At 33.2% G+C, this 19263-nt stretch overlaps 1 protein-coding gene across 2 annotated transcripts; it reads right to left on the minus strand.

The window, feature by feature from the left end:
* Positions 1 to 1832: 1832 nt before the first annotated feature.
* Positions 1833 to 13854, minus strand: LOC8259159 (protein TONSOKU). Of its 2 annotated transcripts, XM_048377189.1 has the most exons (22): positions 13703 to 13854; positions 13284 to 13563; positions 12081 to 12878; positions 11267 to 11443; positions 10907 to 10998; positions 9638 to 9736; positions 8943 to 9418; positions 8818 to 8861; positions 8689 to 8722; positions 8483 to 8565; positions 7672 to 7819; positions 6931 to 7047; positions 6059 to 6159; positions 5859 to 5979; positions 5533 to 5642; positions 4888 to 4999; positions 4553 to 4657; positions 4408 to 4474; positions 4181 to 4301; positions 3900 to 4073; positions 2726 to 2843; positions 1833 to 2646 (listed from the first exon to the last, which is right to left on the minus strand). In XM_048377189.1, the coding sequence occupies exons 1-22, from the start codon at positions 13849 to 13851 to the stop codon at positions 2060 to 2062; spliced, it is 4113 nt and encodes a 1370-aa protein (XP_048233146.1). In that variant the 5' UTR covers positions 13852 to 13854; the 3' UTR covers positions 1833 to 2059. The 2 variants fall into 2 exon arrangements, with proteins under 2 accessions (XP_048233146.1, XP_015573569.2); XM_015718083.3 differs by having other exon boundaries at positions 8483 to 8722; positions 13703 to 13852.
* Positions 13855 to 19263: the final 5409 nt, after the last annotated feature.

Raw genomic sequence — 19263 nt, forward strand, 5'->3', positions numbered from 1 at the left:
ATTTCTTAAAATAAGCATATTATCAAACATTTTAAGTGCAAACTATAATCTCATTTAATTCAATTTATTAACCAACTCAAGTAGTTATTTTATTGTTTATTCATACATAGGTAACATAGGTAGTAAAATATATTTTAAAATAGTTTAACACTTACAGTGTTCCAAAATAAAGAGAAAAAAATATTTTTTTGATATGCACAAACAATATATCAAAAACTAAAAACTTTAAAGATTCAAAATTTGTAAACATTTATGTAAAAAGAAAAAAAAAGTTAATAACAAACTATTTTATGGTTCAAGCATATTAAGAAACAGTTGGAAAACAAGAGAATTTGAAGTTATAAATTACATTTTTGTTCACTTTAAGACACCCAAAAAACTATTCAGTTTTTCAATATTTGTATTCACATTTTATTCAATAATACCACGATATAAATTTTGAATCAAATATTAATAAAACCATTTAAACAAATCAAGATCAAATAATTTTAAGACCAAACTATTTCTTAATTATTTTTTCAAATCAAACCAAATTAGATAATAAGAACTTAATGTCAAAAAAAGATGCAACTCATAAAAATTGTAAGAACCTTTGCCAACCAAACACCCATACCTCTCTATCACCAATGCTTGTTGCTTTACAATTACATAACTTTAATTTGAGTTTTGGAGTTGTTAAATTGTCTTTCTTCTTAATATGATTTAAATATTTCTTCAATTTTTGATACTCATTGAAGCTTCTTGTAACGATGATGAAAAAAAAAGAGCTTTGGTATTCTCCTTTGATATTGTTACAGTCGTAATGATAATGACGATAAAGAAGAAGAAGAAAAAAAAAACGGAAGTTTCAAAAGAGATGTAATATCACAAAAGAAAATACCGTATAAATGAAATAAAAAAAATCAAACAAAGTAAAAAAGAAATAGAGATAAAATAAAGATAAAAGAAAAATAAAACTACAGCATGATATTTAAAGAAAACAGTATATAATGTAATTTCCTCTAGATAAAATGGAGATACAGCTTATCTCTGTCAATTATTTTCTTGTTTCAGACGTAATATTTTAGATCATTCCACAGGCTCACAAAGTATAATACCAGAACAGCATGAACTTAACCCTGTCTTCAAATTACAGATTCTCACTAATAAATTATAAAAAGGAAGGAATGCCCAAATAAATAAACAAGCAGCTCTGGTAGTTAAGGCTTGGAGCACAAATGGGAAACTGAAAGATGCAAGTTCGACTGCTCTTTCCCATAATGTACTTGTGTGAAATGCTTACTTTCGGTTCTTACTATAGGCTTTGATGATGTGAGGTTCAACTAGTCTTCCTGAAATTTGCCTCCTTAAGTGGTCGAGCTCAGCCATAAAGGTAGGGGTGACCAAAATTCCGAAAAAAACAGAAAAACCGAACCAATTCTTGTTCAGTTCAATTTGGTTAATTTTTGTAAGTTCAGTTATTCAGTTTAGCTTTCTTAAAAATCAAAATTATATCGATTCGGTTCGGTTTTATACTAAAGAATCCGAAATAACTAATTTTTATTAGTATTTATTAAATTTTATTTTTATTTTTAATATAAATTTTAATTTTAGATTCAAATTAGTTCGTGCGATTCAATTATTGTAATTTACATCCTATTCAGTTCTGTTCATATTTATACATAATTTGATTAATCGATTCAGTTATTTTGGTTTATTTGAAAATTCGGTTTATTTTCAAAATTGGTTCATTTTATTTAGTATACCTGGTTCAATTGGGTTTTGAACCAAACCATCCGAATGCTCACCCCTACATAAAGGGATGGTTTGGCTTCGCCGAGCAGAGTTCTCAGTTACAGAAAAACAAAAGCAACTATCACTTCTGCTGCTTCATTCAAATATATGGGTTCATGTACCTAGACATCTTAGTTATTGCCATATAATTATATATATTTACAAGTGTACTTATCTTATAACATGGTTAACAAATAACTGGCAACTGACATGAAACACACCTAACTGTCAGAAAAATGTTGTTTGAGTGCAATGTTTTGCTCATAGATTGAATTCCAGTAAGTGATTAATCTTTTCTGCAGCAAGGTTTTCTCCTACAACACATTTCATCTGACATTGAGAAATGGATTATCTGATCCTTAATGTGCCTCCAAGAAACATCAGTTGTAAATCTAGATGACCATGCATTAGACAGTGTTTCTGCAACTGGATTTGAGAAACCATTATTGCTTAGGTCCAATAACTTCAACTGCTTTGCCATGCTGATGGCAGCTGAAAGCTCTTGAATGAATTGACACTCTAAAGAAGAATTCTTTTGAGATGAGCTTGTGCAGCTGTCATCAAATTCAGGACCTGCTTCTACCCTGATCTCATTATCTTCACTATCAGCAACTTCAAGCTGATTACAGTCAGTGTTCACAGCACATAAAGCCTCATGGTTTATGTCAGCCTTTTCAGGAGCACACACCTTCAGAGCCTCATTTTCTGTCTCAGCTTTTTTAGGACCACACACCTTCAAAGAAGACTCAGATGTACTGAAGTTGGGCTGTAAGAGATCTGCGCTACATCTGGTTGTCGAGTCATAACGCATCATATGTTTTTCATCTTGGCTGCTGTTATCAGCTACATGAAGCTCTTCCAGATGGTGATTCTCTGCAAAAGCAAATTAGCAACAAATCAACATATTTTGTGGCAAAAAAGGAATATATTAATCTGGGTTCGCTTTTAAAACCTGATAGCGTCTTAATCACTTGAAGAACTCCAGTTAGCCCCAGCTGACATTTGTTTAGTACTAAAACTTTCAGGCAACACCGTGGATTCACAAGCAATGATGTTATTGCATTCACACCCTGTCATCACCTCTATTCAATTAAAGAGAACTTCATACCTAGTACTCTAAAAGGAAACAAACCATGGCATGATGGTAGAATTTGATGTTATATGTTTGTTTAGATAATCCAATTTTGTGCCGATTTACCTCTACATTTCTCTTCTAGACTTGCTGCCTCTACCCTTTCATCGAAATTGATAAGATTAAATAAGATAGTGACCATTTGCAATATAACCAATATTTAGTGTCAGTTGATCAGCAAGTGGACCAAAAAAAAGTCATAGGTTATGCTGGTGATCATTCAAATACTCCAAATCAAATCTTTTTATAAAGAAAATACATTATAAGGGCTAAAAACAGTGCAACTTTTGAACTTTGTATGAAACTCAATTTTAATCCAAATTTTGTCATCAGTGCAGTTGTTTCCAGGTCAGGAAAAAGACATGAGATGTGTCTGTAATAAAGCTGGAACTAAATCGACAAGCTAACATGCCTAGAAAAATTAAATGAGATTCAACTACTTTAAAAGAGCTCAATTATAGCTGTCCGACCTCCAAAATGTGTAATACTTAAAATTGGATGAGGGAGTGAAAGAAAAGAAACAAAAACTATTAAGGAAATTGGAGTGAGCTGCGATCCATATTTGAGATCCTATTCAGCATTCCTAACTCCTGGCGTCTGCCAATCAGCAGCAACTCAGTATAAACCCTACTGATGCACAAGTCCAGCTAATTCAATCAGATCACAAGAACAATAATGGTAGCAACTTGAAACTAAGAAAAGAGTCCTTTGTCCACTAAACCCACCTTAAATTCAATTTTACAAGTCACTCTGAGAAATTGAATCTATTATACACAATGAGCATACATGAAAATATAGGTAGTAAATTTCTTTTAGAAGGCATATTCATAGATGCTTTAGACTTCTCACAAGTAAATATACTATGCTAACAGTTCAGCAGTCAGCTCTCACGAAGTAATACTACGAGCTCTCCATTCCAGCAACATGTATTATTATAAAGAAACAATCTAACAAAAGCAATATGCATATTATATGGTATCATAAACTTAAATACCTCTTGCATAATAGGATTTCCTTCAAGGTTTAACTCAAGAATGCCACAAACCAGAGTATCTTCAATGTTAAGTTGATGAGCATATGCAGCTGTTAGTCCACAATATGACAGGTCAAGTTTCACGTATTCTTGAGATCCACTGAACAGTGATTCAGTTACTTGAACTGCTCCATCCTAAAATTGACATAACTTCCAATTATAAATAACAGAAAAATGCTAAAGCTGCATCCAGAATTACATAAAACATAGAAGTCGCTAAGAAAAGTAGAAGTCATGCTTACAGTTCCTATGCCAGTGCTTCCAAGCATTACTCGTGACAAGCATGATATTTTAGCAAGTTGGCAGAGGTTATCAGTAACAGGCCTATTTATCTTGATTCCACTCAGATTCAGCTCTGCAAAACTAAAAATAAACACAATTCAAAGTTCAACATGCAAATTTATAACGAATTTTAGGAATATCAACTGAGAAAATAACCGAGAAAAGATTGAGTTGTGCTGCCGCGAACCTCTTCAAAGCGGCAAGTTTGGTTAACAGATTAACAATTGCATTTCCAGATATCTGGTTATTATGTCCTGCCAAAGTCAGAATTTATCAGGCAACAGAAATAAACTCAAAATTGCCATTCATTTATTTGCTAATTGTAAATGTACCTATAGACAATTGTGACAAAACTGAGCCAGAAGTTAGTGCATCAGCAACCTTTTGAATTGTTCTAGATGTGATGGAACATCGCTCTATGTTCAAACTGTAAAGAGCTATACAGGAAGCATTTAAAATCAGAAGAAATGGAAGGATAGCTGAGAATCCAAGAACTAGCACTTAAATTCACAAAAGAATTGACATGGACAAAGACAAAGCCAATAAGCTCTGTGCCAATCCAATTAAGTCCAGGTCCAACAAAGACTTAAAAAGCTATTTATGATCATTTAATAAAATCTTTGGAGCTTGTGTTTAAATGATTGAGCAGCAAGGACATTATTTTTACCTTTACATTTTTCCAATATAGTTGAAAGATAAGATCCGCATGCATCAGTCAGACGATTCCCAGAGATATTAAGCACCTCTAGCCGAGTAAAGAGCACAGGGCATTCACAAATCTACAAGTTAGAAGTTAAAAGATCCATTAAGAGCCAGATGAAAGGGCTATTCCATAACAGTTTTCAAAGTTCTAAATATACATAGTTCATTCTCAAGAATCTAGTGTCCTTTTGAAAGAAATAACAAAATGCATAAAGATGATATACAGCAGCAGCTTAGCGTCTTCGTCTGAGAATATATTCCAAACTAGTAGAGTTTTGACATTATGGGTTAATAATCACAGTACATTTCAATAAAGTTTGGTGCTACAGTGACATACTTGCAATACCTACTGACAGGAAATTGGTAAATCAAGTTAAGCTGGGATATTTGCTCTACACAACAATTCCCTCTAGTAGAGGATGATGATAAAAGAACAAAAGAGAACAGACGGCAAGAGAATCTAGATTGACACTCTACGTAGAAGTAATACTTGAGCAAGCAAAAGACTGAGAAGGTTATTCTTTTAAATAAATAGCAGGCCACAGGACCGGCAAATTTTGAAGCTTTTTTACATGTATAAATAAAGAAAGTTGCAGCACAGGTGATAGACCTGAAATAAAGCTGTTGGACCAAACCGATTACAATGCAAATCCAAAGTCAAACCACCATATTTTTGGCCTGATGTTAATAACTGTTGAAGTTTCTCCATTGTTCCATTTCCTGGTTGAAAAAGAAAATCAAAAGAAGATAATATTTGCCTGGGTGAAAACATTCAGCACCACTATTCTTTTTTCTTTTTTTAAGATATGAACAGGAAAGTAAATTAACATATTTGTTACCTAAAAAGTAAGTAAAGGAGTAAAGAAGCATTGGGTTGTGTACTTCATCAAAAACATGAATAAATTAAACTAGAGATCTGGAGGCAGATGCCATTACCTAAAATATTATGAGAAAGGTCAATCATGGCAACTGTTTTATGCGCATGCAAGGCATTCAACAATGGAGTGATAGATATATCTTGCAATTCACATCCTGATGCAACGATTTCATCCTCAACCTGGGAAATTATATTGCCACCTGAGAAAGCCAAAACTTTGCCTGCCACTTGTATGCACATATGAAAGACACTTTATTACCTCTGAAATGTATAGTTCTTTTAGCAACTTCATGTTAGGTGGCTCAGATAGCTCCTCACAAAAGTCAATGTAAAGTTTCATCAGGCGCTTTTGAACCCATCCTGTAAAAAAGGAAAAATAAAATTCTTCATCAGACACAGAACCGTACAACACGGAAAAAAATACTTAAAACAGAAAGAATATAGCATATGTTATGTAAAAACTTCGAAAGTGATAACCAGTTCCATGACTGCAGCAATTGGTGATGAAATCTACATCATACCATTGGATGTACTCAATAAGTTAGTAGAACATGAAAAATTCAAAGTTGTAATATATTTGCCTATACCTTTTCAATATTGTTGCCTTGAAAAATGTTTTAGCAGATAGAGAAAGAGAGATATGGAGGTAGTTGAATTTTATAAAAAATTAAAAAAAAAGAAAAGAAAAGAAAAGGGCAAAGTTGATAAGGCAGGGACCTAGTTAGTTCATTATAATTCAGGCATTCAAATACATCAGAAGTAGACATTTCGGAAATGAGCAGTGCCAGGATTATATTTAATGCACTTTTGAGTTAACTTGGGCTAACCATTCAGCAGCCACTTATATTATGCAAACTTCATTTCTGTCCAACTCACTACAGGAAAATGTCATCTATTGCCCATCTCAATTAACACATTTCCGATACAAGCTCATTGTTGTATCATATTTGTATTAATCTTTACCATATGCATGAGGCTCCAACTGACAGGTTGAAGTAATTGAAATCCGAAGAACCATAATATAACAACAAAATTCCATAACAGCATTCAAGATTCCAGCACATAACCAGAACAAGAAAGACAAAAGCTATCATTAGATTCCACAAATGAAAAGGTAATTGCAACACATACCGTTAATAGAAACATCAATCAGGACACTTCCTAGATGATCCTCAAGAGTTTCAAATGCTTCTAAAGATTCTAAAACTTTTCCAGCACATTTCATATGCTGAATGATGGGCAAAAGACCTAACAAGAAGCAATCAGCACATTTGTCAAAATGATGTAACAAAATAAGAGGAGAAGAATAGAAAATAATAGCATTAAAATGATAATGATGCATGCAGAAGAACGAATTTCTAACTGATCAATTTCACACATTTTGCCAGATGAATTATATTGCCTGAAACAAGTAAGCTTTAGTAGGCAAAGCAAAACTTAAGGGGTACTGCTGCTGCTGCTAAGCACACAGGCGCAAATGTATAAGATAGGTTATAATTATTATGGAGGAGCGCATCCAAACTCCGGTTTGTATTTAAGAATATTTGTGATCCATCATAAGAGCTAGGGTAGTCCATTCTTGGGCCAGACATGAAATTCAGCACAATCAGGGCATCAATCATCATAGATTTTTTAGCAAATCATTTCTGTACTTCACATGCCATGTGCCAATTGTTATACTGTCAATTGTATGTTAAAGGCAAAAAAAAGAAAATGCAGATCATATGCCAATCGATTCTGACTTTCAGAAGACTGCACAATCAAGACCCTTGTTGCCAGAGATTATAATAGTCCTAATTCATTTTTCCCATGATAATGTTTAATTTCCACGATGTGATAATTAAAGCTCATTAATCAGACAGCTGTTCTCACCCTTAGATCTTGTCTCCATGGGAAGCTGCAAATAATATAAACAGGCTAGTTCAACCTTGATAGACTCAATGCTCAAATCATCAGCAGCAAAAGATGGACCTCCTTCAATACGTAGCATGGCATCATCAATTCTAAACACAATGCATTGCTGCAGTCAAAGAGACCAAAGATTAACAAAATGTGACAATGTCAATAAGAATTGGATTGATTATAGCAGGCAACAAAATCATGAACAGGGCTTATTGGTAATTCCACTTCAATGAAGGGACATATTCTAGTGACCTGTAAGGAACTGGAACTTGCAAATACAAACTTTTAGGTTTGGGACCTAAGAGCAAGCCACTGAGATCATGAAGACCTAATTGCAGCCAAAAAAGCAAAGGTCTTTACACTTGAAATGGCTGTTAGGCCAATTTTACACTGGTATTAGCCATTAAGGATGTTACCATTGGATAAAGGGTGCCATGACTGTTATGATTTATGGTTTAACTATCCACCATTTATCAGTGCTAATAGTTATGAACCCTTGAAATTTCCACAAATAACAAGCATTGCATTATATAATAGCCATTATTTGAAATCAGACTATTCATGCTAAAACTGATAAAACACTGACTGCTTACCACCTAAACCCTCCAAACCGTCTGATATTTATGTGCATATGAGAGCACATCAGGGCCTATGTTTGCACTTAAGCATGTGTTAGTGCCTGTGTGTGCAATTCAACAGTTTCAAGAGCCAAATGCAAGAATACCATAGCAAGACAACAAAGCATGAAACCAATTTATGCAAGTAATAGAGTAACACTGACTTTGTTGTCATTGGCAAAATTATGCAACTTGAGACAGGCAGCTCTATGCCTATGCATTAAGCTTGCAGAGATATCCACATTATCTGACGATGCAAAAGCAACTTCATCAGTACTTAAAGGTCTGAATACTTTTCCAGTTTGAGTAGCCACTTTAGGAGATTTATATGAACAACTGCTTTCTTCAATATTAACAGGATTGGACGAACTTGTAGCACACTTGGGTATAGCCCTTGAGAAATCCTACCAAACCAAAAATGTGAAGCTTGTAGGCAGTTAGACTCCATATTCTCCAATGAAAAACTTACTCTGAATGTTTCATTCAGATATTTGCATACCTGACATTCGTGTGCAGATCTAGATAGATTGTTTTTCTCCTTAACTGCAAGCAGATGAGAAATAAATCTTAGTACAAAAGAATTTGTAAGTCAAAAGCTCAAATAAATTAATAATTAAAACCCACATCCATCAGAAGTAGCAACATTGTCCACTGTGTGTTCATGAAACCTTCCTCCAAAGTTCTCCTCATTCTGTATTTCACCTTCATCATCTGAAATGACCACTCGGACACGTTTACGTCCAACAACTGTCTGCTGATTGCTAGTTTTAGACAAACATTTGGGAGAAACTTCCGCCAGTTTATCACATGTATTGCAGTTTTCTATACAAGCTGTTTTCTTTCTAGATGCCTGTTTACTGGGCTGCAAGAATGAAATCAAAGGTAAATCATCATTCAACTCTTCAACACCAGCTAAATTTTTTGACTTTGTACAGCCAGAGCTATTATTCTTTGGCGAGTGGGATGGATTAGATCTGTTATCTGAAAAATCATCATCCTCATCCGTATCAGTCTCAGAGCAGCAATCCCTTGCCAAATTCTGAGTTTCAAGCTCCCTTCTTTTTGACTGCTTCAGGTTGCTCATTTCATTTTGCAGCCTCCTGTACAAGAGAACCTTAGTTTAGCAATAACAATTGTTTGTGCCAAGAAGTATGTGAAAGCATAATTTCAAATCGTATGTAAGACTTCTGATCATTCTTATGAAATAAGTTTTTTCATTCTCAACTTCCAAGTTCAGATTCCCTAGTTTCTCAAGAAAACTGCTAGTTATGAGTCTGGATGGATGACTGGACAAGTTGGTGGTCATAATCCAAATTTACCTGGCCTCCTCAACATTATCAAATCTTATCATGTGGCTATAATGCATGTTCTCTAGTGCTGAAAGCTGAACGGAGGGAAGATTAGCTTCGACCGCAATCCTGCAAAATAGGAGAACAAACATTCAAGGATAACTAGAACCCTCAAATCAAGCAGTCAGGTAAATTAAACTTCAAATGTGTTTCTATTGGTAATTGAATGGCTTCTAACTGCTATTACTGAGAAGAAAAAATATAATATTCGTATTCATCATGCTTTTCTTCTCAATTACATAATTGTAACAAAATAGGAGGATAGGTTTTGCTAAAAAATTATTTATAATTATAAGGGATATACTTTCTGTAAACAAGACACTGATACGAATGATCATACATAACCATAAAACTAAAAGTCTCATGGAGCCATAGTAGTAATGAGTCAATTATTGCCTTGTGCCTAGAAGGTGAATATAGGTTGGCCACCTTGAGGTACACATCATTGGTCAGGGTGATTAAAGTCCAAGGTAAAGCAGTTTTTTCAAGGTTTGTCATGCAGGCTCCAACCATTTCAATAACAAAAAAGAAATGATATAGATAAAAGAAGCTGGAAAGATTTAGCGTTGAAAACATTAGAAAAGCAAAAAGAACAAAGAAAATTTTCATTCTAGTATTTGACTGACACAGCACACCAGAAAAATGCATCCATGTTATATGACATTCATGATAGCATGTCTACTATATTGGTCCATGAACCACAATATTACCCACAGACAAGCATAACCTTGTTTGATTAAAAAACACCATCACAAACAGCACTGCCAATATGGGCTGAGAGAGGACATGTTTTCTTATTGCAGATATTTCTAAAGCATTAATGTTAACTGCCACTAAGTGATGTCTAGTGCAGCTTCTCCTAAGAGAAACTAGACTCTTTACTGAGTCATTCCTCATTAAAATTATACCCATGATCCTCCAATTTTAGGAAGTTATCAAAAAAAATTCAACCTAAAAACTCAAGTTTACAGATGACAACCCAAGTATATGTTTTAATTATCTCAAGCACAGCCCCTCACACTAGGCTTCATGCATAAACAAGTACAGGCTCATATTATCTTGTGCTGAAATGTAGCTGAATAATATGAGGAAGCCCAAGATTTGAACTTCAATTTAAAAGCTCAAGCTTGTAGGTGAGATCCAAATATACAATATTATTTTTTAGTAAACTAACAAAAGGAATGTTCATTTAACCAAACAAAAGAAAGATTCATTAAACCAAGGTACAGAACTGATTACCTGTAGCTTTCTTCAAATGCTTTTAGCGCTCCCACCCAATCATCATTACAGTCCAAAACATCACCCATGCTAATTTTAGCTAAAGCTTGACCCTGAAATCAATATCAATCAACAGTAAGATTTACCATCAAAATAAATATGTCTTGAACTGTAATTTGTTCAGCAAGTCTAGCACCATCTCCAATCCCAGGTTGCTCAAAGTAAATATATTTGTTTCTTGATTCTAAGTTCGTTGACTGATATCTAAAAAGATAAATAAACAAATAAATACAACACAATAAAAATCCTAAAAGCAGTTAACATTTCCTACAAGAAAAAGAAGATTTTAATATGAGTAGACCTGAGAACCAACAGACTTACCTCCAAGTTGCCAATTAAAGTGTACATCTCCCAACTCTTTGTGAGCCATTTAATGGCTTTATCAAAGCTTCTGCGCTTATGGTATGACTCCCCGAGAATCAGAAATGAATCACCCAACTTTTCTTTGTCATAAAGTTGTTTTGCTATCCTCTTCTTCCATTTTGCATATTTACAGTGCTACAAATTACATAATCATAAATGGACTGCTACATAAACATAGTTTGCAGGCACATTTATAAACTCTGAAAGCCACAGATACAAAATAAAATGCAGCTCAAATATAGGGGCAAGAGCCAGGCCCGTCATGTATAGTTGACAGAATTGTAAATCAACTATCAACCTTAAACAATCATACCAGGAAAACTGTATAGCATAAACAACTCCAAAATGACTAATATAATAAACACACCAGAAGACCACTCATTTTTAAATAGTTGACCTTTCTTTGTCAGTCTGTTTGCTAAAACACCATTTTGTTCGCTTGATACTAACTTCTACGACAGCAAGTCTGACACACATGATGCGCTAGACATTAAAGATTGAATAGTCATATATATACTACCTCAAACAAATGAGTGGGGTATAATTAAAAAAGCATAATGCTATTTGGCAACAATAACAGAATAACATGAAATCATTTGAAAAAGATTAAGGATAGAAATTCGCTCAATAACATTCCATTACACTATGCCCTGTACCAAATACACTCCAAGTACATTCAAATAAGTTTACTGGAATAGGACCCTGCACAGCAGCTTGATATGAAAAAGCCAAGTGAATCAGAGAGAAAAAAGAACATGATACAGAAAATTACCTCCTCCCATGCGAAAATCATGCTTGACTTCTCAATGAGACGATCAAGCAATTTATGTTGCTTCCTGAAAAGTTTCTTCTCATGTGATTGATCTGTTGCATTCACTGTACTCCTCATTAACTTCTTAAGATGCTGTTCTTCTTTCTTGAGTTCATCCAGTACTTTGATAGCTTCTTTTACAGTTTCAATATTTTGGTTAATTTGTTTGGCCAAAACATCCTCATCTTCCATTGATTTTGCTAAATCAAGTGCCCTGTGATAGCAACGAATTGCTTCTTCATACTTTTGAACCCTGTAATGCAACTCACCGAGATTAATATATCCTTTAGCCTCCCCTTGGCAGTGCCCAATTCTCTTACAGATTATGATATCTTTCTCAATGTGGTCCCTAGCTTTTGACCACTCCCTCCGCTCTATGTACACATTTCCAAGATTGTGATGGAGCCTGCTACGGCCATCATCATCTTCACTGACCTCTTCTTCTTCACATATTTGTAGTCCTTTAGTGAGGACTTCCTCAGCTTCTCCCAGATTGTCAAGATCCATTTCAAGCATCCCAATATTGTTGTGTGCATCTATGTATTCTTTAAGGAAAGAGGAACTAGCACTTGGTGGATTCTCCTTGAGATTCTGAGCGAGTTTCATGGCTGACTTAAAATACTTTTTTGCATTTCTAACTGCACTATGGTCATCTTCAGATTTTAAAAATATCTCATGGTACGTGCGGCCTAGTTGAGTACTGGCCCTTTGCTGCTCAATGATGTCACTAGCATCCTTCGCAAGCTCCAAATGTTTTTTCTGCAATAATATTTCACAGATTGAATACTCATATCTCTTTCAAGTCTATCAATAGTATGACAATTTCCTCAAAACAATACTCCTCCACACACACACACACACACACACAAAAAAAACGCTGTACAATTAGTCGGCTGTATCCAACTAATCTTTTTCTTTCATTTTACTTTGTTTATTCCAAACACTACAAATGTAATTTGTCCCCAACTCAATCAGTGTCTAAGCAGTCAAATTATCCCAACTTGAATTCTCATTTTAACTCTCTCTAGCACCCCTAAAACGCACAGCATTATGAAAATCTCCCATATCTGCAATGCACTAGGCAACCTGATAAAACAAATCAGAAGTTCCAAAGGAAGAACCAAAAAGAAAAAACAAGAAATTAAATGAATTAATCGATCTGACCTGATAAAGCAAAGCTTGTTCATGATCATGGAGGCGAAGATAAACCTCACCAAGGGACTGACACGTAGGCAACAAATGCTTTTCGGGCAAGTACTTAATAGAAATTTGATAATCAATTCTCAACCACTTAATTGACACCACGTATTCTCCTCTGTTCTTGAGTATGTCTCCTATTACATTTGCCCATCGAGCCTCCTCCTGCCGATTCCCGACTTCCTTGGCGCTCCTGTACGCTTGTTTCGCCGCTATTAATTGCCTGTCGTCTTTACCCATTGCTTCTCTACAACAGCGAAAAAAGAAATTTAAAGTTTTTGTCAAAGATTTGGGGAACTAGGGTTAATAGCTTCTTTTTCTATTTATTATTATTATTTTTTTTTTTCTGGTTATAAAATGAATCATGAGAAGAGGTTTTGACAAACTTTTGGCGCCAAAAAAAACCCTGGTGAAAGTTTGGCTCGAGGTACCGAAACTGAAAATTAAAAGTGCACGAAAGGACAAATACGCAAAAACATAGGCCAAAGTGGACCAGAATTGCGAATGATTTTTCAAATTGGAATGAAATTGACATAATTAATAGGCTTAAATATTGTTAAAAGAAAAGCTTAATTATCTAAGAATATCTCAACTTTTTGAGCATTTTTCTAAATTGTTATATTCTTTTAATTTTTACAGATAAAACCAAATATTTTCAGTTGCTTTTAAAAATTTAAAGTTATGATAATTTTAAATTTAAAAAATGAAATTAACAAAAACCAATGTTGATTTACTCTTTGCATCAAAATAGTGAATTTTAGTCAATTACCATTAACGATCACTATTTTGAAGCTTTAACTAAGTGAAAGGTCAACTTTGACCATTTTCTTTATTGATCTAGGGTTTCAAATATCATTTTTTTTTTCTTTTCTTTTTTGTCATTGTATTTCTTGAGGTTGTCAAAGACCTCAAGAGGAGAAATTTTAACTGTGAATCTAAGATTTTTAATTAAAAAAGAAAAAGAAAGTGTTTTGCTAAATTAGAGATAAAAGATTTGAAGAATAATGAATTGTCTCACATTTGAGCCAGATTACTATGAAGACATGACATAATATATATACATACATATATTATGCATCTCACTTTCTTTCTTTTTGTATTTCTCTTTTTTAAGTGTTGTTTTTTTTTTTAAATATGGAATTTGATTTTGAGATTTTATTTCATTTTTATTTGCAATACAATGAAATTTTTTAATAAAGTAGCTTTAAGATAATGTACTTTTTAAAAATATTAAATTTCTTAGAAATCATTTTATTTTCTTTCTTATTGATGTCTCAAACTTAGTACTCGCAAATATACGAACCGAATGTTAGTACGGGCAAGTTCACCATGAAGTCGATCTCACAAGAAATTGTAGAGCATATATTATAAATACCAATTATCACATAAATTACTAAAAATAAATCTAAATACTCTAAGCTAATATTTTGAAAATGATTTTAAGGTTTAAAAAAGATATTAAATAACCAGAAAATAAATATGCAACTCGAATAATTAGTGTAAACTATATGATAAAATAACATTTAGTCTACTTTATACTTGATAGTCCCCTTATTTTTCTTAAGTCCAAATCTAATGAATGAGCTGGTGATGTGCATTTTTCCTAAGTCACTCAAGCTGATGGGCAATAAATAATTATAGATGAAACTAATATATGTATTAAAGTAAAGAACTCATTCATTAAACTCATACTATGTAAGGTTCATACATAAATAAAAAGTCAAACTAAATACTTATGGAACTTAGCCTCACATATTTAATCCAATAGTCATTGTAACTAAATAGAAAGCCATAAAATATATAAAATAGAAGATTAAAACTCCTTCAAAATCCAGAAGTTCTTTAAGAAATGAAGAAGATTGATCCTCACTTTCCATGTCCTTGGAAAGCTTCTTTGATTCTTGAAAGAACAATGCAAAAACTAACTAAATGTTGTAAAAGATGAACTATAGGAGATTTGCAGAGAGAATAATAATAGATCCCCTCTTGTTTAATTAACCTCTACTTCTTATAGAGATTCTTTTTTTAGAGTCATTCTCTCAACATAACACTACTATAGTTATCATCTTCACTATCCTAAATAAAATAGCCAACTTAAAAGATAACTATCCTTAATTACATCATAACTAATTAATTTTCCCTTCGTGGGCCTTGATGAATTCGGCTAATCCCGTGATATTGGTATTTCACGTGTCTTTATTCCAAGCATTTTACAGCCACAGTCCAATTAAAGCTCATTTATGTATTCTTGGCTCATTTTTTTTTTGTCTATTATCACCTGAAATTAGACAAGAAGACTAAAGTGAGGTAAAAAACACATATTTCTACATATTATATATATATATATATATATATATATAATATCAATAAACTACTAAAATATCTTAATTATATATACATAATATGAACCTATCAAATACCTCCACATTCAAACCTTTACTTGCCCTCAAGTAAATAGCAACTTAAGAATTAATCTTTGCAAAATTAATGAAGCAACTCATACTCATCTTAAAGGTACTATTCAAAAAAATCTCACTAATGCAGAAATTATACAAACCCAAGAAAGCTTGAATCATAAGAATTTTCTTAAAAGACATAAACTTAATCATAGTTAGTCAAAAGATTTAAGTATTCATCATCCACACATGTTTCACAACAAATAGCGTAACTCATTATCAATAAATACAATTATGATGCATAATCCGAATTATAATAACTTTATTCAAGAGGTAAAACCTTTATATACAAACAAGAAATCAATAGGCATTTATATTTTTCACTTGCTTTGCAAGCTCTTTTACTTTAATTTTTTTTTCTTTACACCCCTTAGATTTTTACTTGATACTTGGGGTTTCTTTATTTCTTGAGATGTTATGCCTTTTTATGCAAATATAAATATGGGTAATGAATGCACCTGGTTACTCAACAAAACATACATCATAATTTCAATTGCTTTTTTACGCAAAAATCAACATTGGTCATGAAGATCCATGGTTACTCAGCAACTAAAATTAGTGGAGTAGAATTATTAAATTTAGAGCTTTTAATTTGCCCATATCATTTCCTACAAATATAGGTGAACAACAATAGTAAAAAGAAAATAATAACCTAAATCATATACTTCTAATCATACCCATTTCAAACGTTGCAAAACTACTCATCATGTATATATGCAAAAGATGAACACTTGATCATTTAAGTGCAATTAACTCATGAATTCATATTCATATATATGTTTTAAAAATCAATTCAATAACTCAAGGATTTATCATAATAGCATTCTTTCATTGATTCTTTAATATAGAATAATAACAAAAAAAAAAGCAAAGTATAAATAATTTAAAATTCTTACAAAAACTAATCAAAAGTTACTAAATACTTGGCATATATAAAAGAATTAATCTAATTCTCTTCTCCCACATTTATTATAGACATTTCCCTCTACATCTTAAGCATAAAAGAAACATGTAAAGGAGAAAAAGATAGAATACTTCCTTGAAAAATTGGAGTGCTATTTAGGTCGTCATTGATCATAAGTAACATCATTCCGTATATACCTTAAATAAACTTAAAGAACCATCATTAATAAGCAACATGTTAGCTAATTAAAAATATAATCATAAAGTTATGATCACAAAATAAATTTATAAAAGAAATCCTAGTTAGCTAAAAAGCATAGAAATCCTAAGGTAGCTAAAAATAAAAAGAAATTTCCTACTGTAGCAAGATAGATAAGTCCCAAACTTAAGCCAAAAATAAAAACCTATTACAAAACTAAAATCAATGATGGGGCGGGGATGATGGTGGTGATGGAGCATCAAATTTGACTGATTCGAAGTAGCAATCGAGCTTGTATGCTTGTCAGCATTGACTCCTATCCACGTTAGCCAAACGAGAATGAAAGGCATCGAGCCATTGGTTAAAGTTGGTGTTCATAGTGTGTAGTTAATTTAAAACTTATTGCCAACCGTGACTATCCCATTCTTGCTTTCTACTTTTCTGATTATCCAAATCGTCCTCCCTATCACCTCTCGGTGACTCATCTCTAGCTACACTACTACTATCTCCACTTGATCCGTGCTTAAAAGTAATAGGACCACCAAGACAATTAACTAAATTAGCTTTAATCAACTCATTAATATCTAAATTTTTCATGGAGGATAATGCCTCGTATAGAGAAGATTCTGGATCAAAACTATAAAGATGCATAGCCAAACCTGTAATAATATGTCATGGTCCAATACAATTCTTAGGTCTAGCCAGTTTCTTTAGAAAACTTTGCATAATAAAATATGCCGAAGAAACAATTTTATGGGTATTTAAACACTATAGAATATTAAGCTCTTGCTTTGTAACTTTATTTGTCTTTTTCCTACCAAATATGCCTCCACACGTAAATTTTGATATAAGCAAATAACAATGATCATTGAAGACGTTATTAACATCATATTTCTCCTGACCTGTGAGTTTTTTCCAAAAATTTTCCAAATCAAACTTATGATGTTACTCACAAATGCCTCCTTTCTTTAACCCAAAAGCTTGGACAATGGCATCACAAGTTTTAGTATAATTATGTCCAAATAATCTTACCTTAATCTCCTTATCATTAGAAGGATCATAATGTAGAATTGTGAAAAATTCTAAGTTAATTCGTTATATGATGGTAGCATTTTGAAGGCAAAATCCTTCTATTCTAGTATATCCAAAAGGATCATCATTCTCTCAAAAATATTCAACTTAACTAGAGAGGAAGCATCCAAAAACTTATATAAGACTCGCTCTCTTGAAACAAGGCTAAGGAATCGATTGCCCTCTTCATAGGAGTAGATATCAAAAGGAGCTCCATAAGTTACCACTAAGCTTGGTTCTTCTTCATGAGAGCTTGAGACTATTTTCTTTACCTTTTCTTTTCTTGTTCTTTTTTTTGGAGCCATTATTGACTTTTGGGATAGGTATAATAAAGATTAAAAGGTAAAGATCTTGAAGTTTTGGTAGAAAAATTGAGGCTTTTTATAGATAGAGAAAGAAAAATAAGGAGAGAGAAAATAGAAGGTGATGTAAATGGGAGAGGGTGATGTTAGAGAGAGAAAATAATGCATTTATATGGGAGAGTTAGGGTTTAGGAGAAGTGTGTTTGATTAGAAATAATAACCTTTAAGTTATTATTTTTGGTGTAAAAAATTAACAACTTTGAGTACTAATATAACTCTCATTAATTTCTTTGTTATTTTTTCAAAAATAATTTTAAAAGATTAAATAAAAAGATGCAATTTTTGCAATTGACAATACCTTCCGCGCCTGGCGGCTCCTCTGCGAGCTCGCGGCGTGCGTGGTGGTGCTGCTACTGTGCACCTCGCGGGTTGCTTCTGCTGCGTGTGGTCTGCGACCTCACGGATGGTCTCGATGTCTTTTCGTGATGCCGCGTATGTCCTCCTCCCTGTAGCATCCATGCCTCGCGTTGGTTGTGTCGAGTGGTCGGCACCTTGCTGCTACTCTGCAACCTCGCGGGTGACGCTGCACCTTGACTGCTACGGGCTCGTGACTTCCCTGTCATGCCTCTATTGCGGGCCCGTGTAAAAATTTCGCTGCTGCAACGTGGCTTACTACAAAATCAAATTTTTAAAGGCGGTTCAATTGCTCCCAAATATATCATAAGAGTTAGTAAGTAGTCAAAACATGTCATTAAGTAGTTTTTAAATTTAAATATACTCAACTAATTAAAGTTAAATAACTTAAGGAAATTTTGAACGAAATTCTTAAATATTATTAATAAATAATAAAAAATAAAATTGCAAACTAAAAGTTTAGAAGCTAAGCTAATTAAGATGACTTGACTAAAACTAAAACTAAACTCATAACTAAAGACGAGTAGCTGAAGGGATTTTTTAGATCCTAAACTAATTATATTTTCTTGGATGTCCTCTCCCTCTTTTAGAATAGGTAGTGG

Source organism: Ricinus communis, chromosome 7, assembly GCF_019578655.1.
Source record: "Ricinus communis isolate WT05 ecotype wild-type chromosome 7, ASM1957865v1, whole genome shotgun sequence".
Taxonomy (NCBI): domain Eukaryota; kingdom Viridiplantae; phylum Streptophyta; class Magnoliopsida; order Malpighiales; family Euphorbiaceae; genus Ricinus; species Ricinus communis.